The 22,351-nt window shown below is 42.4% G+C and overlaps 1 protein-coding gene across 6 annotated transcripts in view; it reads right to left on the bottom strand.

Moving 5' to 3' along the window:
• Positions 1-21,903, bottom strand: part of WDR37 (WD repeat domain 37) — a 65,305-nt gene extending 43,402 nt beyond the window's left edge. Inside the window, exons 1-6 of one of the 6 annotated variants that reach the window (XM_040968305.1) lie at positions 15,328-15,558; positions 13,972-14,122; positions 12,397-12,574; positions 5,721-5,817; positions 2,990-3,085; positions 2,629-2,693 (exon numbers count right to left, since the gene is read on the bottom strand). In XM_040968305.1, the coding sequence (XP_040824239.1) occupies positions 2,629-2,693; positions 2,990-3,085; positions 5,721-5,817; positions 12,397-12,534 (396 nt within the window). In that variant the 5' untranslated portion in view covers positions 12,535-12,574; positions 13,972-14,122; positions 15,328-15,558. Of the gene's footprint in view, positions 1-2,628; positions 2,694-2,989; positions 3,086-5,720; positions 5,818-12,396; positions 12,575-13,971; positions 14,671-15,327; positions 15,559-20,909; positions 21,053-21,511 lie in introns of those variants that run through there. The other 5 variants (XM_040968309.1, XM_040968307.1, XM_040968304.1 and 2 more) reach the window with 5 other exon arrangements.
• Positions 21,904-22,351: the final 448 nt, after the last annotated feature.

Below are 22,351 nucleotides of genomic sequence, written 5' to 3'. Positions count from 1 at the left end.
TCTCAGATAAAAGAGGCTTTTTCGCTTTTAAGTAGATCAGTATAATGTAGATTATTCAGGATAATGAAACAAACAAAAATGTTTGCAGCATTATACAGCTTACTTTAAACAATGCTTCAGCAAAGCACTGGAAAAGGTGTCTAAACCCACTTTTACATCAACATTAAAACATAATTCAGAACCTACTATTACATCAATTCAGACATGTACATAAAATTTATTCTGAATACAGTGGAACTAAAACAAAATGCTTCATCAAAAGACTGACATTTTTACTTGTAATAAAAATAAATTCATTTCACTTGCTTTGGTTTAAATTTAACAAGTACTATAAAAGAATTTGTTCAATCTGAAACACATTATTATCGTCTTTCTGAAAGCTGTTCAATCCAGGAAAATTTTCCCTATACAATATGAAAAAGCGTTTCTACTTACTCTAAGTACATTTAGAGGGTAAACAGTATTACAATATTTTAAGAGGGAGTAAAGCTAAAATGCACAGGAAACTTTTCATATAAGATGCTATAATAAATTCACTTATCCATTTCGCCCAGCATTTCTAACACTGAAACAAATCAATGGAGCCCCATTCTTCACGCACCCCATTCGTACCGTGAAAGCAGAGGGGTTACTACCTTGAACTTTAGCTGTTTTGCTGGTGTTATTTTGGAAACAGAAAGCAACCAGATTACTGTACCATATCATTTCATGTGCTGCTTAAAAAATACCCTTTACACTCTGATCATCTGTTAACTTCAACTCTTTGTTCTCTTAGTCAGTTCTAAAATGCCCAACAAAACAGACCTGAACTACTTATACAAAATGGTCATGACAGGAAAGCAGCAAAATGATGACACATATCATCCCAAATCATTTCGGCAACTGAGATAAAAAACCTAAAACACATGAGAGAACTCAGAAATGGGGTTTGTTTGGGTTTTTTTAAAAACAATAAAACACTATCTTTCAAAAATAACTACAAAAACGTCAGAAAGTTTCTTTAAAGTAGTGTATAAGTTAGACTATCTTACTGCCCTCCCAAGAACACATTAGAAATAAATCAGAGAGCACTCAAACAGAAGGAAAATCCTTTGTGGAAAAACCTTAACACATTTTTGTGCTTCCACTGTCCCAACAAACATGCTAGTTGCCTCTCAGGGCTCTGAGTCAGAAGCAGGGAAAGCAATGAACTTGGACTGATGCACTTTCCTGTTGCATTCATGCCTACCTGTATTTACAAGAACCTATGCTGCAGTGCAAGTCAGAATATATTTTTACCCTATTATTTCTTCAATTTTCAGATGATGTCCTGTTTTTTCAATATTATTAAGATGCATATACACTGTGCAAAATGCTCCAAAAGTCACTAATAACATGCTTCTTAGCAAATTGAAATGAATTTCTAGTATCTAAAATAGTTGAGGCTTTAAGTAATTCTAAATAATCAAAGCAAAGTATATTATAGGTTTCCTTACCTTACTCCAAAATCTTATTTTTTATTGTTCATGGTAAAGGATAACTTTATATAATCATTTCTTCCCCTACTTCAGAAATAACCAGAAAGTTTTGAAATTCTAAGACCACATTCTGTACACATATAATTGTGAGCGTAATAGACAACATAATTCAGGATCTTTTAACAAGAAATTATGTGTGAAGACCATAATTTCACATTTCGTTAAAAAGAAAAAGTTTAAATCTAATTAAAAATGTCTAGTAAATACAAGCTACATCATGATATAATCAAACAGATCAAACGTAATCTAGCTTATTTGAAAAAAGTCAACAACAGGAAATGCCAGCAACATTTACATTTTTTAATAAAAAGAATTGCCAAGGATTTTCAAATGAGAAGAAATAGCAAAAAGACTGAATTTGCTGTATTAACTGCAGCTAATCTCATTTTAGATGACATGATAAATAATCTTAAACTCTAAAAAAAAATGGGAAATATAAAAAAATGATACAGCATACTCAATGCAAATTTTAACTATTCCCTTCACGTTTAGCAAAGGAACATACATTCATTAAAGTTAGGTACATAATCTGTCTTTCATATCTTTGAAATACTCCAAAATAGCGATGCATACAAAACGATCTCAAAATTTATCATTTGTAATAGTACTCTATTATAAACAGATTCTCAGATATAAATCCTTGACTCTTTAAGAAGAACAAAACAAGATACTTTCAAGAAACAGCAAAACACAACTGTCTCTATTAGCCTCTTCCTAACACTTGGAAATAGAAGATAATGAACTAAATGGAATTAAAATATAACTTTAACTTAGAAAACCATAATTGCATTGCTTGACATCTATTTATACGCTTTCTCCAATTTTGCAGCTTTTGTAACAAGCCAATTAACAAGAGAAAATATATATATTTCTAAAGACAGTATCTCGACTAGTGCATAAATGTATTGATAAAAAGAACTACTAGAACAAGCTACTGTCTGAGTATCTATATAATACAGCCACTTGACATGATTTTTTAATTGAATTTACCTAGACACCAGACATTTCTTTTTCTAGTATACATTTCTAATTGAAAAATATGCAGGTTAAAGTACACATCAGCACACCTTAAACACCACATGACTGGCTCAAGTGTCAGTGCCCTGCATACCTTGCTGGTAGAAGCCTTGTAAGTAGTCTTTAGTTTCTGAGAAAGCTGACTGGTACTGTGACTGGCTGCAGAGACAAAGAATCAACAATCAAACACATTCCTACAAAGAACCTGGGCATCACAAAGTGGGCCTTGCATCTTGGGGAGAAAGTGAAACCCAAAAGGCTTCCTTCAACTGTGCTAACCTGGCAACAGTGGCAGACCTGAGAATGAATGCACCTGCTCCCTCACTCCGTTTTTCCAGACCCACCCCTAAATTATGTCCTTCAGGTTCTGCTTAGAGCAAAGAGCAAATCAGTGTCCCTGATTAAATTCCAAATGGCCTTGATAATATGGAAGCAATACTTTCTGTGAACTTTACCTTTCGTTTTGAGTTGGCCCTTACTAAGTTCTGCTCCATCGATGGCTTGTCCTTCAGCTGCTAAGCGTTCATTCAGAGTATCAATTTCTCTTCGCACTAAAAAATATGTTTTTAGAAAAAGCATTTTTATGCTAAATGTACTTACCACTTCCAAATTGCACAAATAAAAAGGTTACATTCCAATGTTGTCTAAACCCACGAAAAATATTCTAACAGTCAATATCTCAATTTATATAAAGATTTCAAAAACCTCAAGGCATTCAGGATTTCATTACAAAAAAGACACACATAATCTTCCTGAGTACAGTGAAGCTCCTGCTACTGTGAGCTCCCACAGGCACCGGCATTTCAGTAGCTGTGCAAATTTCCTCTGTGCCTGGATCTGTGCACTTGGAATCTTTACTGACACTGTCTAAAATTCAAAGAAGCAAGCAGGTACTCCAAAAAGGTCATGAAAAAATGGAAATGAAAGTGTGACAAGGTGGTTAAGACACTGCTTAGGAATATCTGGGTTTTCGGCTGCATCTCCTCCAATCTTGGTCCAGCTTCCTCCTTATGTACATCAGGAAGCAACAGAGAGGAACCGCCATTGGGACAACCCTGATTGAGTTCTGAGCCCCTGTCCGGAGCCTACTGTTTGGGTATTTGCACAGTCCAACAGTAGATGGAATCTATTTGTTTGCCTTTCAAATAAAATGAAATGAAACACTAAAAAAGCTAACTTTATTTTGGTATAAGAAATTTTGAGGCGCTGGAATCATCATGTGGCAGGCTAAGCTGGAATCAGGAGCCACAACAGGGAGACATACATAGGCACTCGATGTAAAATGCAGTCGACTTAACTCCTAGACCAAACATTCACCCCAGTCTTATTTTAGCAAATGCTATTTTTTATAATAAAGTATTTTCTGGAACTGGTGCCATGGTATAGCAGCCTAAGCCTCTACTGGTGGCACCAGTTTCTGTCCCAGCTGCTCCACTTCCAATCCAACTCACTGCAGAGCCATCTGGGAAAGCAGCAGAAGATGCCCTAAATCCTTGGGCCCTGTGCCCACAAGGGAGACCTGGAAGACAGTCCTGGCTTAAATTCAGCTATTGTGGGGGCCCAGCACAGTAGCCTAGAGGCTAAAATCCTCGCATTGCCCACACTGGGATCCCATATGGATGCTGGTTCTAATCCCAGCAGCCCCGCTTGCCATTCAGCTCCCTGCTTGTGGCCTGGACAGCAGTCAAGGACGGCTGAAGGACTTGAGACCCTGCGTCTGCATGGGAGACTCAGAGTAGGCTCCTGGCTCCTGGCTTTGAATCGCCTCAGCTCCAGCTGTTGCTGCCACTTGGGGAGTGAATCATCGGATGGAAGATCTTCCTCTCTGTATATCTGTCTTTCCAATAAAAAAAAAAAAAGCCATTGGAGAAGAAAACCAGCTGATGGAAGCTCACTCGCTCTCTCTGTCTCTCCTTCCCTATAACTCCTCTGCCTTTCAAATAATAATTAATAAAACTTTTACAAATTTTTCCAAGTCCATGTATATTTTTTCATAATACACATTTTTCATGAACTTTGACAGTCCCTTGTACTTACAGTCTCACTGAGGACCCTGTACTTGAGGAGCAATGATACATAACTACCGACATATGGTACCACACAGTTACCAGGAAAGGGTTACATATAACAAGAATTAAAAATGTAAGAAAGTTCTGAAAAACAGAAATTACAGGATTACAGGAAAGGACAAGAAATATAAAAAAGTACAGAAGCTATAAAGAACAGAATGAACAAAAACAATGAGATGGGAAATGTGCGCTCTGTTGCATGTCAGGCCCTGCAGAGGGGGCCTGCAGCATCCACTCTGTGACCTAGCCTGTGGAGATGAGGAACACAGGCACTCAGCCAGGACACAGCTGCTCTAAAAGCACAGAGCTCCTGATGTAACACCCTGACACACCAACGACACCAGGAAGTCTCCCACGACTGGGAAAAGAAAACTGGGCTGGTGGAAGGTCTTAGTGCAAGAACAGAACAAGTTACGATGAGGAAAATGCTGACAGCGAAAGGTCCTAAACAACGTCCAATATGAGCAACCTGGATTTCATCTTATGGACAGAAAGGATCCACAAAACCCCTAAGTACTGGATGATAATGCCAACTCACTGCGTTCACAACCATATTCCCGTCATTTCTTGGCCAAGCTGCAACCATAAAACTGAAAACCGCTGGTCACTGAAAGCTGAACAGTAAGTATTCCAGTTGTAAAAACTCTGATACTTAAAAGGTACACAGTGCATGGTACCTAAGTTTTATTTTATAAAAAATTGAAATCACTTCTCCCATCATAAATTTTCATAGTAGACTTTTAAAAAAAGAAACACCAGTTATTAAATATTAAATTTTCCATCAGTAAGTTTAAATGACATAGGATTACATCATCTTCATTACCAAGGGAAAGGCGACCCTGCATCCTAAAATCACAACCAACAGGCTTTAGGAAATGGCCGTCCTTAGTCACCAGAGGGAGCACGGCTCTGCCAATACCTTGACTTTCTTTCCTCCAGGAAAATCAGACCAGATCTTTAGAACTTTAAGATAATACATGTCATTTTAAACTAAAAAATGTGTTACTGCAAATCAGAAAGCTGAAATGGAAATTTATGCTTACCCACAAACTTTACTGTCAAATTTTTGATAGTGAGTGAAAAATTATAAAACAAGATTACGATAGGAAATACTCACACTCTAAGTTCTCAATATAAAGGTTCTCAAATTCTCTTTCTATTTGACCAAAGAGTTCCAGAAGTGTACTGCGAACTGAGGAAGGCAGCTTTGAATCCTGTAGAAGACGAAGATTTTGTTTAGAAGGAATGAACGAATCAATGAATAAGAAACTAATATGAAATATCAAATATTTCCCAAATAAAGTATTTTTTGTCCTAACCTCTTACTTTGCATCATTACATATTTTATACCTTATACATAAAATGCTTGAAGAATTCAAAATTCCAGTTTCTACAGAGAAAAATATAAGCATGCTGCACAAGCGGCTACTAAGGATAATATGGGATTTAAGAACAAACACTTCCTTTAAAACAACATTAAATATCTTTTTGCATAACAGGATATATGTCTATTATGCTCAAAGACTTCCAAATTGGTAGAGAAGGAATACAGTTCCCAAAAATGAAATATAACAACCTTTAAAATCATTTTAAAGATTTATATATTTATGTATGCACATATTTGAAAAGCAGAATGAAAGAAAGACACAAAGAAAAATGTTCTATCCTCTATTTTATTCCCCAAGTGGCCACAACAACCCTAGCAAATTCCACGAGTCCAAAACTCCATCAGGTCAGTCTCCCATAGGAGTGGCAGATGCCCAAATACTTGGGGAATTTCCACTGCTTTCCCAGGCACATTGGCAAAGAGCTAGACTGAAAGCATAGCAGCCAGCTCTCAAAGGAACATCTCATAAGGGGTTTAGGTAACTCAGAGGCAGTTTAACCCACTTCAAGACAATGCTGATCCCCATAAATAACGTTTAAAATGTTATATACTGATAAAAGATTGCCTTCATAGAGTTCCGATGTTCCCACTGTACTTCGAGGAGAATAAACTGCACAATCCCAGTAACGCTATTTAATACCTAAGAGACCTTGTGAAAGGAGAAAAAAGAAAAATCTCAAGGTGGGCCCAGCAGATGAAAGATGAATCTATATCTGATATTAAGCTCATAAAATAAGTAAATCTTTAACAAAAAGAAAACCTATCTGTAAAAAACAAAACGTCTACTAGTTAGAGGAAACATTAAAAAGAGTTCCCAGTGGGGACAAGTTCTACACACCTCCAGCCCCTGCCTACCAAGTCAGGGAGGGCAACAGGCGGTGGCAGCAGCAGCAACAGCAGCAGCTCAGTTCAATGGGGAAGCAAGGTTTAACAAGGAATTTATATGCTAGACACCAGTCCATTGACAAAATATGTTCAGAGGCCTGGTGTGACAGTCCATTGACTAAATTCTCGCTTTGTGTCCCAGCTGCTCCACTTCCCATCCAGCGCCCTGCTTGTGGTCCGGGAAAGCAGTAGAGGACAGCCCAAAGCCTTGAGACCCTGCACCTGCATGGGAAACTAGGAAAAAGCTCCTTGCTCTCAACTTTGGATCAGCTCAACTCCAGCCACTTATAGCTACTTGAGGAGAGAACTGGTAGATAGAAGATCTTTCTCTATGTCTCTCCTTCTCTCTGTAAATCTGTTTTTCCAAGAAAAAAATAAATACTTAATATATAGGCAACTACTTGACATAGTCTACATTCAACTTGAAATCTCCTCAAGGACATGGCCTACCTATTTTATAATGCCCCTTACCTGAGGCATTTCATTTAAAAAGAAAAATTGTCAACAGATATTTCTAAAATAACGTTCCAATATTTAATTTCCATCAGTGAAATTTTCTAAGTGACTTTAAAGTTATATACAACACAAACATTTTGAAACTTGATTATATGCCATATATGGAGGAAAAAAGGAAAAGAAACAAGAGGTAGGCTTTTGGCACAGCCACGGAGCTCAACCTTGCTAAGCCCACATCGGAAAGCAGTGCAGCTGAGGGACAGCCACTGCTAGAAGCACCAGTGTCCTGTAACGTGCACCCTGGGAAGCAGCACATGATGGCTCACGCACGTGGGTTCCTAACAACCACATCAGAGACTCGGCCTGAGTGTTGTGGCTTCCAAGTGGCCGGGCTGCAGTTACCGAGGACATGTGGGAAATGACTCAGCAGCTAGAAGTTCTCTGACTGTGCACTTCTGTTTTCAAATACATTAAGTAAATCAATAAATATTTTTTAAAGATTTATTTTTATTGGAAAGTCAGATTTACAAAGGAAAGAAGAGAAAGATCTTCCATCCACTGGTTCATTCCCAAAGTGGCCGCAATGGCCAGAGTTGAGCTGATCCGAAGCCAGGAGCCAGGAACTTCCTCCAGGTCTCCAGGACCATGGAGTGCAGGGTCCCAAGGCTTTGGGCCATCCTCAACTGCTTTCCCAGGTCACAAAAAGGGAGCTGGATGGGAAGCAAGGCAGCCAGGACACAAACCAGTGACCACATGGGATCCCAGCTCAATGCAAGTTGAGGATTTGGCTGTTGAGCCATTGTACTGGGCCAAATAAACAATTTTCAAACATATTTATTAAGTTTCTTCTGAGAATAATTTCTGAAAACGTTAACATTTTAGCATGGAGTTCTATAATAATAGCAGACTTAACAAAATAAAGTTAAGTATGTGAAACCACAAGTTAAAACTACACATCTGGGCGGTGCACTGAGGTGCAGTGGATTAAGCCACCACTTGGGGGCACCCGAGTCCTGTATCAGAGTGTCAGTTTGAGTTGCAGGCCACTGCTTTCTCTAAGGCGTCGGAATGCTAATACAGCTGAAGTTGACCGCCACTGCTCCAGCGCCACGGCCACCTCCATGGCCACCTCCACGGCCACCTGAAGACCCAGGCGGTGTTTCACGCTCCTGGCCTGCACAACAGCCCTCGCTGCTACAGGCATCTGGGAACTGAACCTGCACACAGAACCTATCGATCTTTCAGGCAGATGAAAACATTTAAAAATGAATAAAACATGAATCTGACAGAAAAGATAATTCAACAACCCTTCACAATACCAGTGAAAAAATGATAACAAAAAGGACAACTTCAAACAACAAAAATTAAAATTAAACTATCACATCTTGTAAGTACAAGCCATAAACCTGTGCTGACCTAAGTATACTCATTAACCTTTCTTGCTCATCCAGGCCCTGTAATCTCTGCATACTCCATTCCCTCTCCACGGAACACCCTTCCTCACAAGCGCTGCCTCTACATGGAGGCCTTCTGAAATCCAAACAAGGCCAAATCCCCTCTTCCGTGTGTCAGCTCCTACAGACCTAAACCTGTGTTTCAGATCCTAATTACTCAGCAACAAACGCTTATTTACCTGGACTAAATCTAACTCAACAAATGCTATGGAAACACAGTTAAGGTACAATCTGGCAAATAAAAACAAAATAAAAAATCAAGAAACTAAATGTACAGTGAAGTGAGGACAAATAGAGCCTTACAAAACTATTTTTCACCCTTTCTAGCAGTGTCCCTTTTTTGTGTCATTCAATCTCATAGGTGCCAAAATTTAAGAAAAAAAAAAGCAAACTGAGGTCAGGAAGGCTTCAGTGATGCAGTACAACCTGAAAGAAACTGCATCTCACCACACCGTTGGACACACAGCTCAAACACTGTGGCACACACACACAAGCAGCTCCTCTGGCTCTGCTCAACACTGAGCCTGCGTGCTGAGATGCAGATGCATACTTTGTCTAGAACGGGACTCCCCTGCACTGTTTAATTCAAATCAAGACAACTGATAACCCTGTATTTTCAGATCATTCCACTTAAAGCTACCACGCCCAACCACTTACACCAAACATTATCACTCTCTTCTTTCTGCACCTTTCACTGGCCATTCACAGAACATGCTGGTAAATTCCACTCAAAATAACTAGACTTAATCAGCAAATGAACACTGCCAAGGGAATGTAGAAGGCACAAAGCTGAGGGGCATCAAAGGGGTCCAGAGGACAAAGCTGCCCAGCTTTACTGTGATTGCATTTACTCTGAAATGCAATCAATCCCACGGTACTACATCACAATAGAGGACAGGAACATAATTACCTCATGTGTGACGTAACTCTAGACCATAGCAATAAAGGAGGTCGTATACAATTTTCAAAGCTAAAAATCCAAGTGTAAAAATTTTTTGAACCTATTATTAACTGTTTGCCTGAACTAACCAATATGGTAGCCACATCTGACTACATAAATTTCTACATCAAGTAACCAAAAATTAAAAACTAAAAGTTCAAGTTCTGAGTTAAATCAGCTACAATTCAATTGCTCACCAGATACATGAAGCTGTAGATTTCATATCACATAGTGCTGATATGGGCTATTTCCATCATCACAGAAGTTTTAACACACAACTCTGGTTCCACTCTCTGAACTGCTGGCTAAATTATGTCCCTCAAACTTCAAATGTTGAAGCTCCAACATTCATCAACTCAGAACCCAACCCTATTGAGAGGTATGGTCTTCACAGAAACAACTAAGGTAAAAAACAACAATGTAACAGGGCCTGGAGTGATGGTGCAGTGGTTAAGGTCCTCGCCTTGCACCCCCGGGATCCCATATGGGCATCGGTTCTAATCCAGGCAGCCCCTCTTCCCTTCCAGCTCCCTGCCTGTGGCTCGGGAAAGCAGTCAAGGACGGCCCAAAGCTTTGGGACCCTGCACCCGTGTGGGAGACCCAGAAGAGGCTCCTGGCTTCAGATTGGCATAGCATCGGCCGTTGCGCTCACTTGGGGAGTGAATCATCGGACGGAAGATCTTCCTCTCTGTCTCTCCTCTCTGTATATCTGCCTTTCCAATAAAAATAAAATAAATCTTTAAAAAAAAATAATGTAACAACAGTAGGTACTAATGCCACATCACTGGAGTCCTTGTAAGAGACAGGGACAAGGGATGCCGAGGACAGACCATACAACAATATGGGAAAAGAAAAACACCTTTAACGGTCAAGAAAAAAACCAATCCTGTAAACAACTCATTTTGGACATCCAGAATGGTAAGAAAACAAGTTTCCACTATTGCAGTCACTGTGTTCACGGTTATTCTGTTGTTAAGAGCCCTGGCAAATTAATATACTAACATATCAAAGCTAATTTTATGATTTACTGGAGAAAAATCCTATCTGTACTGCACATGTACAGATGTTTTTCTCCCATTACCCCATGCACAATTATTTGTATGATGTTTACATCATGTTACATATCATTGGCAATCTAGGAACACTCTGAAGTACACAGGAGAGCACAGGCGTTTGGCACAGTGCTTAAGACACCTGCATGTGTGCTCGCAGGCCTGGGCTGCAGTCCTAGCTCTGCTTCTGACTCCAGCTTCCTGCTGATATGACCCGAGGAGTAGCAGGTGATGGCTCAAATACACGTATCCCTGACACTCAGGACATCTAGATTGAGTTCCGGCTCTTGGCTTTGACCTGACGCAGACCTGGAAGATGTCTGCCTCTGTGTGTGTGCCTTCCTTTCAAGTAAAGGTAAATCAATGATGTACACAGGAGGATGAGACAAGTTACAGACAGTACTGTGCCAAGGGATTTGAATACACTACAGATTTTGTTATGCCAGGGGGATCTTGGAAGCAATCCTTCATGAGTTTTCCTGTACAACTGTGTTAGTTTATTTACTCATCCATTCAAATCATAGCTACTGAATTCTCTATGGAGATATGTTATACGACACTAATTGTGGTGGACTCAGAGTGTACACGGGTACCCACTGCAGTTAAAACCTGGAAATCTCTACGCATAAGGTTATCCAACTAATTAAAAAGAAAAAAAAAAAAACCTCAACATTTACTTAAGCCAATTTTTCAAATTTAAGCCTTAAATCTAAGCCAAATTCAAGCCTAATTTATTGGCAGCATTAGGGCCAATAAAGTAGTTCTAACTGTGAAGGTAGGGCTACAAAGTTAAACACATTTACATATATACATTTAGTATATATTAGATAGATCTATATTTTATTTTGTTTTTGTTTTTGATAAACGCTGAGCACACTGGAGAGCGCGTGGCTGGACCAGCACAGGACACCACTCCAGCCACAGCTGCCGTCCCCCCCAGGAGATGCTGCTGCTGCCCCCAAAGCCCAAGGGGAGCCGCTTCCTGGACAGCAGCTTCTCCACGGCCAGCAGGTGCCCAGTGTGGGCCGCCTCCCACAGCTCCTGCTCCTTCCCCATCCCCAGAGTTGCCACCCCTGGACCTGGCACTCCAGGACCACCAGGGCTCATCTCCCAAACTTCACATCTCCAGGCAACATATCCCCTGCCCCCCTATAGTTTATTTTAATAACATACTTCTGTTTAGGCTTCACAAAGTCGTTTTTTTTTTTTTTTTTAGAAATAGTCTTTAAGGGTCCAGCGGCGTGGCCTAGCGGCTAAAGTCCTCGTCTTGAACGCCCGGGATCCCATATGAGCGCCGGTTCTAATCCCAGCAGCCCCACTTCCCATCCAGCTCCCTGTTTGTGGCCTGGGAAAGCAGTCGAGGACGGCCCAAAGCCTTGGGACCCTGCACCCGTGTGGGATACCTGGAAGAAGCTCCTGGCTCCTGCCTTCAGACTGGCTCAGCACCAGCCACTGCACTCACTTGGGGAGTGAACGATCATAGGAACCATAAGAACCCACTTGGGGAGTGAACCATCATATGGGAGATCTTCCTGTCTCTCCAACTCTCTATATATCTGCCTTTCCAATAAAAATAAATAAATCTTTCAAAAAAAAAAAAAGGTATAGCATTAACGTACTTGTCCTTCTAACATTTCTCTTGGCAGGCCTGTCCTTTCCTGTTCCGAGCTGTTAGTTCTTCGTATTGAAAGGCTGTGGGATTTGCGCTTCTGCTTTGCTTGGCGAGCAGTTGAACAACTCCCGCTTTCTGTGGGCATTACTTCCAGAAGGTTGAGTCCTTGTCACTCCTGCAATAAGCTAAACAACAGTAAGAAAAATAATTGTATTATACAGCAAACTGAAATTTTAAAAACAACAAGGAAATTATTGCTTTTCATTAAAATTTTCCTTACTATGATGAACATTTATAACTTGGCATATGGCAAAGCACAGTGTTTTCCAGTACACAGCATTGGGGCCTGTTCATTCCGTGGAAGTGGAAGAATAAATCTACAACAATATAAACGTGCTAATCCTTCCCCCACAGGGTCAGCATCCCATCTGGGCACCAGTTCTAGTCCTGGTTGTTCCATTTCCCATCCAGCTCCCTGCTTATGGCCTGGGAAAGCAGTGGAGGACGGCTCAAATCCCTGGACCCCTGCACCCACAGGGAGACCCGGAAGAGGCTCCAGGCTCCTAGCTTGGGACTGATTAGACTCCGGCTGTTTCAGGCCTGCCGGGATTAGAACCAGTGCCCACATGGGATCCAAGCGCATGCAATGGGAGGACTTTAGTCACTAACCTACCACACCAGGCCCAAAGGGGATAATTTTTTAAACCACATTTCATTAATGTTTTTAAAATCAAAAAGCAAGTAAAAGGCCCAGTACGATAGCCTAGCAGCTAAAGTCCTCACCTTGCATGTCCAGGATCCCATAATTCCGGCAGCTCCATTTCCCATCCAGCTCCCTGCTTGTGGCCTGGGAAAACAGTTGAGGACGGCCCAAAGACTTGGGACCCTGCACCCACATGGGAGACCCAGAAGAGCTCCTGGCTTCGGACTGGTTCAGCTCCAGTTGTTGCAACCACTTGGGGAGTGAATCATCGGATGGAAGATCTTCCTCTCTGTCTCTCCTCCTCTCTGTATATCTGACTTCTCAATAAAAAAAAATAAATATTTTAAAAAGAAAAAAAAACAAGCAAGTAAAAGTTTAAAACAAAAAACAACTTTCTAACTTCCCCCAGGTTCTGGGTACTTCGTCAGAGAAAACCAATTCTAATTGTGTGTTCTAAACGAGAGTTCCTAGAATAACACATTCTAAGTGTAATATAATCTAAAGCCAAATATTAACTTCAAATTTTCTAGGGGACACATTTTAAAAAGTTAAATTACTTTCAGTGATTTAATTCAATCCAATGTCTAAAATATTTTATTAGTCAATATAAAAGTTATGGGACATTTTACATTGTTTTAATGATTATGTATTCAAAATTCAGTATTTTAATTTCATCGATCACAAAATCAAACTGCCACAAATGACTTATTTAAGCCTCTAAATAAATATGATTCACCCATTGCGTTAGGATTTTCTAATCATTCATGCAACTTAATCATTCCTCTCTCAATAAATTTCCATATTAATGAGCAATGTTTTAATATACTAACACATTACATCTTCCCTCTCCAATTACAGATTTACCTGTATGAACATTACCTGCTGATTTTTACTATCACTTCTCTTCCTCCAAGTACAGTCCCATTATCAAGTCAGCGCATGCAAATGTGGAGAAGTGTCGCGTGCCTCCCTGAACACAGAATGTATTTCTCCCAAATGCGATGTGAAGGCAGATACAGGGCAGGCACAGCTATGATCACCAAGAACTCAATACGCAGATATTCTCTTGATTTAAACAGGAAAACTGGCCCAAACCCCAACATTACGAGGTTGGTTCTACTAAATAAATGTATTAACAGCATGGGAAAATACGCTGACCTTTACAATCATCATGGAGACCAAGTGGGAGTACCTAAATCTGACTTTATGCCTGCTTAGAAAGCCTGCCCCTAAAAAGGCGAGACCATGTTTCCAGTCCAGGGCGGATGCTGAAGGAACCCCTGAGGGTTACCGGTTTCCTTCCAGGCCTGACCATCACAGTGCCTCTGTACTTCGTTACCAAATGCTTTACTCACTATCTTAAGGTTAATAACATGATAAATAAAATTCCTTACTACTTGGCTGACTAGGCATCTGAACTCTAATTATAAATATCAACTGGTTCAGATTACTGTTAAAATTGAAACAGCAAAACTCCACTTATTTAGCCATAGAAAGTAAGTCCAATTATATGACTATATGAATGCCAAGTACCCACAGTTTAACTAGTTTTGTTTCCCTTTTATTAATAACTATTTAGAACTCTCAAATATAAATCATGTCAATAAAATGTTTTCTTTTTTTATGCCAAGCCTAACCCAAAATGTTTTCAGCAACCGGAGAAGCCAGGCCGATGGACGTTTACACACTGCTTTACAAGTGACATGACCACTCCTCCTATCAGAGTGGCAGCTGAGACTGCTGCCCAGCTTCCTGCCAGCGCCGACCCCACGAGACACGGTGCAGGCCCGAGGATCTGGGCCACCGACCACTGCCTGGCCAGCTGCACTGTGTTCCCCGCACCAGGCTCCAGACCCAGCGTTCAGGGAACGGACCAGCAGATGGGGCAACGTCGTGTTCCTCTCCCATTCTCTCTACTTCTCAATAAACAGGATTTTTTTTAAGTTTTAATTTATTCATAAAGTTTCTAGGAACTCTTCAGCAGACGGTTATGTCTTCAGTGTTAGTTATGAAGTCCCCGCCTTATTTCGATTAGCAGATCCACAGGGCGTTGCAAAGACAGCTCAGGGTTCTTGATTCTCCCTACACCTCTGTCTCACAGGATTACAGACCACCTCATTAATCTATTGTGCTAACCCAGTAAATACATACTAACACAGTGTGCATGGGGGTCTCCTTTTTACGTATTAAGTTCCTATAAAGATTACCATAATCAAGATACAAACATCCCATCACCTCGTACATCCCGCAGCAGTCATTCCCAAGGGCTCCGCAGCACAATTCTTCACTCCCGACAATCACTGACTGGTATAACATCTCTGAAATTTTTTCATTATGGAGACTGTTTATGAGCTCAAATGGCATGTTGTGGCTTTTTGGGATTTTTCTATTCAATTTCCATTCGGCTTCATGTTTGTGACCCAAACACAGTCCCCACAGTAGAAATGATTAACCATTCACCTATAGCAAAAAAAAAAAACTTTGGCTCCTTCCAGTTACTTTTTTGCTATTGCAAATAAAATTGCTATGAACAATAATTCACAAGATTTATGTAAACTAAAATTTCATATCTTACAGGTAAAGAACCCAGGAGTATGACTGTTGAGTCATACATAGGGTCTATGTTCATTTACATTTTTCTTTTTCTATGACCTGACAAACATTATTTTTTTTACCTTTTTTTATTATTATTATCATTTCATGATACGGTTCCAAAAGTGCTGGGATTTCCTTTACTTCCTCCCTAAATCACCAGCCCAAACAAACTGAGTTCCCCTTTATTATTACTACAGTGTAAGCAAGGATTTTTTTTTAAGTTATTGAAATATGTAATTCACACACAGCAAATCACTCATTTAAAATGTAATGTTTGGGCACAGTGTGGTAACCTAGCAACTAAAGTCCTCGCCTTGTACGTACTGGGATCCCTTATGGACACCGGTTCTAATCCCAGCAGCCCCACTTCCCATCTAGCTCCCTGCTTGTGGCCTGGGAAAGCAGTCAAGGATGGCCCAAAGCCTTGGGACCGTGCAGCTGCGTGGGAGTCTCCTGGCAACTGGCTTTGGATCAGCTCATCTCCAGCTGCTGCGGCCACTTGGGGAGTGACTTTGCAATAAAAATAAATCTTTAAAAAGCTGTAAGTTTAAGAAAAGTGCATCCATGAAACAGAACCCACTTGTTTACCTGGGGAATTCTTTTTTTTTTTTTCTTCTTTTCATTATTCTTGTGAGTTAATTCAAAATACTTTGTAATTTTGATCTATTTTTCAGTGGCCATTCTAATTATTTTATTATACATTCATGAATTCTCATAGCCTGTTGATTACTAACATTTTATCCAGTCTTAAACAGTGAAGAACATAACATCCTTTATGTCCTTCTGTCCTTCCGCATTTGTAACATTTTTTTTTAAGATTTACTTTATTTTTATTGGAAAGTCATATATACAGAGAGGAAGAGACAGAAAAGGAAGATCTTCCATCCAATGACTCTCTTTTTATGACGGCCATATAAAATCTTTGTTGGCCACAACAGTTAGAGCTGCGCCAATCTGAAGCCAGGAGCCTCCTGCAGATCTCCCACATGGATGCAGGGTCCCAAGGCTTTGGGCAGTCCTCGACTGCTTTCCCAGGCCACAAGCAGGGAGCTGGATGGGAAGTGGCGCAGCCTTACATGAACTGGCATCCATACAGGATCCCAGCGTGCATTCAAGTCGAGGACTTAAGGTGTTACACTACCGCACCAGGCCCAACAATCACTTTCAATATTCCCTCTACACTCAGAAACACAGACAATCATGCTTCAACTTTCAAACACAATCTAGAAAAAGAATGCCCACTAAACTTATCAATATTTTACTCTTCCATTGTTCCTCCCATGCTTTTATCATTTTGTTTCAGCAACTTCCTGCACCTGTTGCTTTAGAGTGTATCTGCCAAGAACACTCAGGATGTAGAGTACTATTAGTTGATGGTTCTTCTCCCTCAACATCTGAAAAATGCTGTGTCACTTCCTTCTGGCCTCTACAGCTTTTTAAAGATTTTTTTTTTTCATTGCAAAGTCAGATACACAGAGAAGAGAGACAGAGAGGAATATCTTCTGTCTGTTGATTCGCTCCCCTAGTGACCACAACAGCTGGAGCTGCACTGAACAAAAGTCAGGAGCCAGGAACCTCCTCTAGGCTTCCCATGCGGGTGCAGGGTCCCATGGCTTTGGGCTGTCTACTCTTCCAGGCCACAAGAAGGGAGCTGGACAGGAAGCAGGGCTGCTGGGATTAGAACCAGCTCTTACATGGAATCCCGGCACGTTCAAGGTAAGGACTTTTAGCCACTAGGCCAACTCGCTGGGTCCACCAACACTCTTTCAAAATTAGTTCAGTGTCTTTTTCCTTCTAATCGCTTTTTTTTTTTTGCTCTTCTTTGTCACAATTTATTTCTCAGGACTTTCTCTAATTTTACTTTGTTTCTGCATTCATATCCTTCATACTTCTCCCCAGCAGTCTGTATTAGTACTATTACTATTTCCTTTTACACCACATCTTTTATAGTAAGTTTTTGGGGCTCAAGAACCGCATCTTAAGGCTGCAGGCACTACTGAACTCATATCATCTCATGTCATTATTACCATACAACATCTTCAAATGTTTGGTGAGATTTGCAGTTTGGTTTGGAAAGACAGGCCAGGAAGCTGCAGGTGTTTGTACGCGCGATCTTGCTGCATACAGGAGTTGCCACAGAGTACACACTGATGGATGCTGAAGCAAAACCAGTCACTGGGCAGTTGTAGCTATGACTGATGAACGATTAGTACCGCTGCTGCCAAGAGGAACAGCAAGGCTTGAATGGCTCAATAAAGTCACCAATCCTTACAACACCCCTAGGAAGCGAAGTTCCAGATCCAAGTAACAGCCTCCACAGACTTCACACAGCACTCCAGTAAGCTGATTATATGAAGGCACGTCGAAAAGTCCATGGAAAATGAAATTAAAGGGAAGTTTATTTTGGTATTAAAAAAATTTGCTGGGCCCAGCGCGATGGTGTAGTGGTTAAAGTCCTCGCCTTGTACACACTGGTATCCCATATGTGTGCCGGTTCTAGTCCCGGTGGCCCCGCTTCCTATTCAGCTCCCTGTCTGTGGCCTGAGAAAGCAGTCAAGGACAGCCCAAAGACTTGGGACCCTGCACCCACATGGGAGACCCAGAAGAGCTCCTGGCTCCTGGCTTCAGATTGGCTTGGCTCTAGCCGTTGCAGCTGCTTCGAGAGTGAACTATCATATGGAAGATCTTCCTCTCTGTCTCTCCTCCTCTCTGTATATCCGCCTTTCTAATAAAAATAAATAAATCTTTTTAAAAATATATGCTGAGATCCTCAAAGAACATACAGAAAACGTCTTATTTAAAAGCTTTGCATGAATTTTTATTTTTTTGCAGCAAAATAAATATATTTTTTAAATTTTCAAAGCATCCTCATAGAATTGTTATCTCAATCCAAATATGTGGACTGGACACTAAGACAACAGTTGATTCAACGGAACCCATTAGCAGGCTGCCTGGGCTCAACTCCCACCTCCACTCCCACTTACAGCTCCCTGATAACTCACGCACTGTGACAGCAAACAAGCCACATACCAAGTACATAACGGGCCCCACATGGAGTCTCAGCCTATCCCAGGCCAGGGTGTTGTGAAAATTTGGGGAGTAAACCAGTGACTAGAGAATCTGCCACAAATGCTTCCAACCTCTGAACCGGTCAGGTTGAAGGCAAGAGTCTAGAATTCCCACACTAGTCACAGCCTCTAACCTGTTGCTGCCCTATGGAACACATCAGCAGGCAGCTGGATGAGAAGTTAGGCTCAAATCCAGGCATTCCAATGGGGCTGGCAGGCATCTCAAGCAACACCTGAGCTGTTGCCCCACAAACCCTGCTCCTCCTACGTGCTTGGTGCAGCCGGGGCCCTGGACAGCATGCACTTCAAGAATGTTTAACAAAATAACGAAACCCAGAAACATTCTTTGTCGCAGCAAGTTCCACCTTTGCAAACGCTGTTACATAAATACCAAATACTTAGGTTTCTGCTCTGTGTTATTTTCCATACTAACTTCATTGAAACAAGGTAAGTTACCAGATTCTTTCACATGAATGTGATTCAAGAAAGGCAAGTAATCAAAGTGCTTTTTAAAAGTCATCAAAGTCACTTTCAAAAGAAACGCTTTCATTTGAAATAATAAACATAAACCCTGCAAAGAAACAATGAGATTTTACTTTTTTTAATGAAGCAAAAATGCTTGCTAACATGGTAGATCGTACACAGAACAATTAAGGATATAACTTCCGTGTGCCTTTAAAAAAATATGTGACTGAACTGTCTAGAGTTTGGCGAGTATTTCACTAACACTGTATTCTGACGCAATGTTAAGTGAATTCCTGGCAATCTGAGACACCAACCACAGACTTTCAATCCAGCAGCAAAGGAGAGAAAGGTCTCCAGAGGCAATGTCAAAAATCTATCAACAACATTAACCCGCTCACAGTACTGTGCCAGTGAAATGAAAGCAAGAACACATGTTCATCAATTTTGTGAATCAACATAAACTGGGGACATCACTAACTGCATAAACAAAGAGCCAGGTTTCTTAAAGATCCCAACAGTCATAAGAAACAGCTCAAACGAGGATGAAATTTAATAAACCGCAACCACCTTCTTAGAAAACATGAGGCAGGAATCACCTCAGGAAAAAAAAAAAAAAAAAAAAAAAAACCACAAGATTCTACAACACAAGCACAAAACAACAATCTGAGGACATACTATGCTGGGGAAAAAAAATTACTAAACGGTTGAGAGAAAATGAAGCATTCCTAATAAAAATCTCCTGTGACCAGCACTTCACCAGAACGCTTACCATGTATCCAAATAACAAAATGAGACTTACAGGCCACTGCAGGCCACAGGGACCCCACAGTGGGAGGGGAGTCACTGCCTCCCCGTGAGCAGTGTTATTAGCAAGAAGACAAGGGACTCAGGGTACCACTGACTTACTCCTTAGTCAGCATGTCCTTATCTGGATACTCTTTTTCAAATCTGTGCATCACAACCTAGAGGGAATCAGGCAGCACTTGAATTTGCGACAGTAACAAAAACAAGGAAGAGTGAGGCGGAAGAGAACTGACGAGGAGTTTCTGGGTGTAACACTCCGTCATCTGTTGGGAAGCACCGGCTCATTCTCGCAATCACCCTCACGGCCCCAAACAGGCTGAGCTCAAAGCCAGATCCACCTGACCTTCGTCCATGACTCTCGGAATTAGCACCTCTAGAAACGGTCCCAGCGTCTAACGGACCTGGCTAAGCCCTCGGCGAAGAGTCTTACGGATCACACCTTTCACTCTCCCGGCCGACTCGTGCCCACACCACTTTGTGGACAGGAGGGACGGGCATTCCAGAGCCCTGCCGCCGCCAAGGGGTCCCTAACGTGGCCCCCCAGCTCGGCCTCCCCGCGATGCCAACTCAACGAAGGAAACTCGACTTTCGGAAGGCGAGTTTATCAACTCCCCGGCAGACAGGCCCGGCCGACGCCTCGTCCACGAGTGGACACAACAAGGCCCAGGTCCCCCGCGAAAAGCCTCCCGGAGCGCTGTCCCTCCTCCCCCGGCCCCCGGGAAGACAGAGAAACAGAGACAGGGAAGCAGGGACCCCGACCCTGGTCCGCCCGTGTCCCCGAGCGCGCCATGCCCCGCTCCTTGTCCATGCCAGCGTCCACCTCGTCCACCTCGCCCCGTCTCCTCCCCCGGGCATCGCGGATAGCGGGAAGATGGCGGGACCCACCTACCGCGAACGCCGCGCTCTCCTGCACCCGGAGCCCGGCCGGGATGCGCCTCAGCTGGTCGGTGCCCGCCGCCTCGCCCCCCAAACCCAACACACACCCCAAACCCACCACACCGAGGACACCGAGCCACTCGGCGCTGACGCGACCCCGCGACCCCGGCTGGGCGCCACCGCGCTTCCGCTGCCATCGGAAGTCCCGCCCCGAGCTGGCGGAAGCCCCGCCCCGTAGCGGAAGCCGTAGCCGGAAGCCGCCGGCGAGGCGAACAGCGCCTTCCTGCTTTCCTGTCCTGTGGCCAGCTGGCCAGCGAGGCCGGGGAGCGCCGGGCAGTTCCGGACCTCCCCGCGGTGCTGGCTCTCGGTCGCCGCTGACCGCTGGAGGCAGCGGGCCCGGCTCCACCTGGTGGTGCCGGCAGGGCGCGTCCCTGTAGGAGTCGGGAGAAAAGCCGGGGCGCAGCCCCCGCCGGACCCCCTGTGTCCACCTCGTCCACCTCAGGGGTCGTTCCGCGAAGGCACAGCCTTCCCGGGAGCCCAGAGCATTTGTAACATGCGGGCGGGTGGGGGGACGCGCACTCGGGACCCCTCAGGACCTCGCATCTACTCACCGCTGCAGGGATCCAGGTCAAGTGGGTTGTAAGTCCATCTGCCCCTGTACCAGTTCTCCGGAGCCTGAGACTTGACCCTTAAAATGCAAGCTCAAAGGCACCTCTCCAGTCCAAACCGCTGGTTTTGCAGAGCTCCGTGGGAGTCTGGGTTTGGGCTGCACGGACAATCCGATAAAGATAGAACTATTAATATTTCAGCGTCCCTGCAGAAGATGACTCACCCCGTTTGCTTCTGAAATGTTTGATCACCATTGGCTAAAAAGAGAAAACACAATCAGCTGTTCTCGGCGAAAGGTGGGACTTGAACTGCGGGTTTTTTTTTTTTTTTTTTTTTCCGCCTTTAATCTAGGCTAGGAAAACTACATAATAGACTGGAACCATTACGTAAACAGTCCCCTGGCCTTACCCCAACAGCACCAGTCGGGCTTTTTAGCTCAGCTAGACTACATTAATAACCAGGAAAGCATTTGTTTTTCTTCTCTGTAGGTCGAGACTCTTGCTGCCCCCTTTAAAAATAAAGATTGATACTCAAGAAGCAGCAATAAGGAAATAATGTGTTGCACGGGGAAGAAACGTGCTGTATGTAGGGATCCAAATGTTTGAAACATGTACAAGTTATTTCTGCAGTAGATTGATAAGGTGTTACTGCTGGACACGGTTGTGTAAGATGAACTCTTCCGATGTCACATTTCAGGCTTGGTGGTTGTGGCACAATCAAGTAACAACTCTGATTAGCAACTGTTACAGCCCAGGACATTTCCTCTGGACATGATCGCAGAAAGAAAGCTTTGTGAACCCCCGACTTTCCATCCTGATAAATGGGTAGTTTTTGACAGCATA

The sequence above is a fragment of the Ochotona curzoniae genome, unplaced genomic scaffold (genome assembly GCF_017591425.1).
Source record: "Ochotona curzoniae isolate NIBS_2020 unplaced genomic scaffold, NIBS_Ocur_1.0 scaffold_4683, whole genome shotgun sequence".
Classification (NCBI taxonomy): domain Eukaryota; kingdom Metazoa; phylum Chordata; class Mammalia; order Lagomorpha; family Ochotonidae; genus Ochotona; species Ochotona curzoniae.
This window is presented reverse-complemented; position numbering and strand designations above follow the sequence as displayed.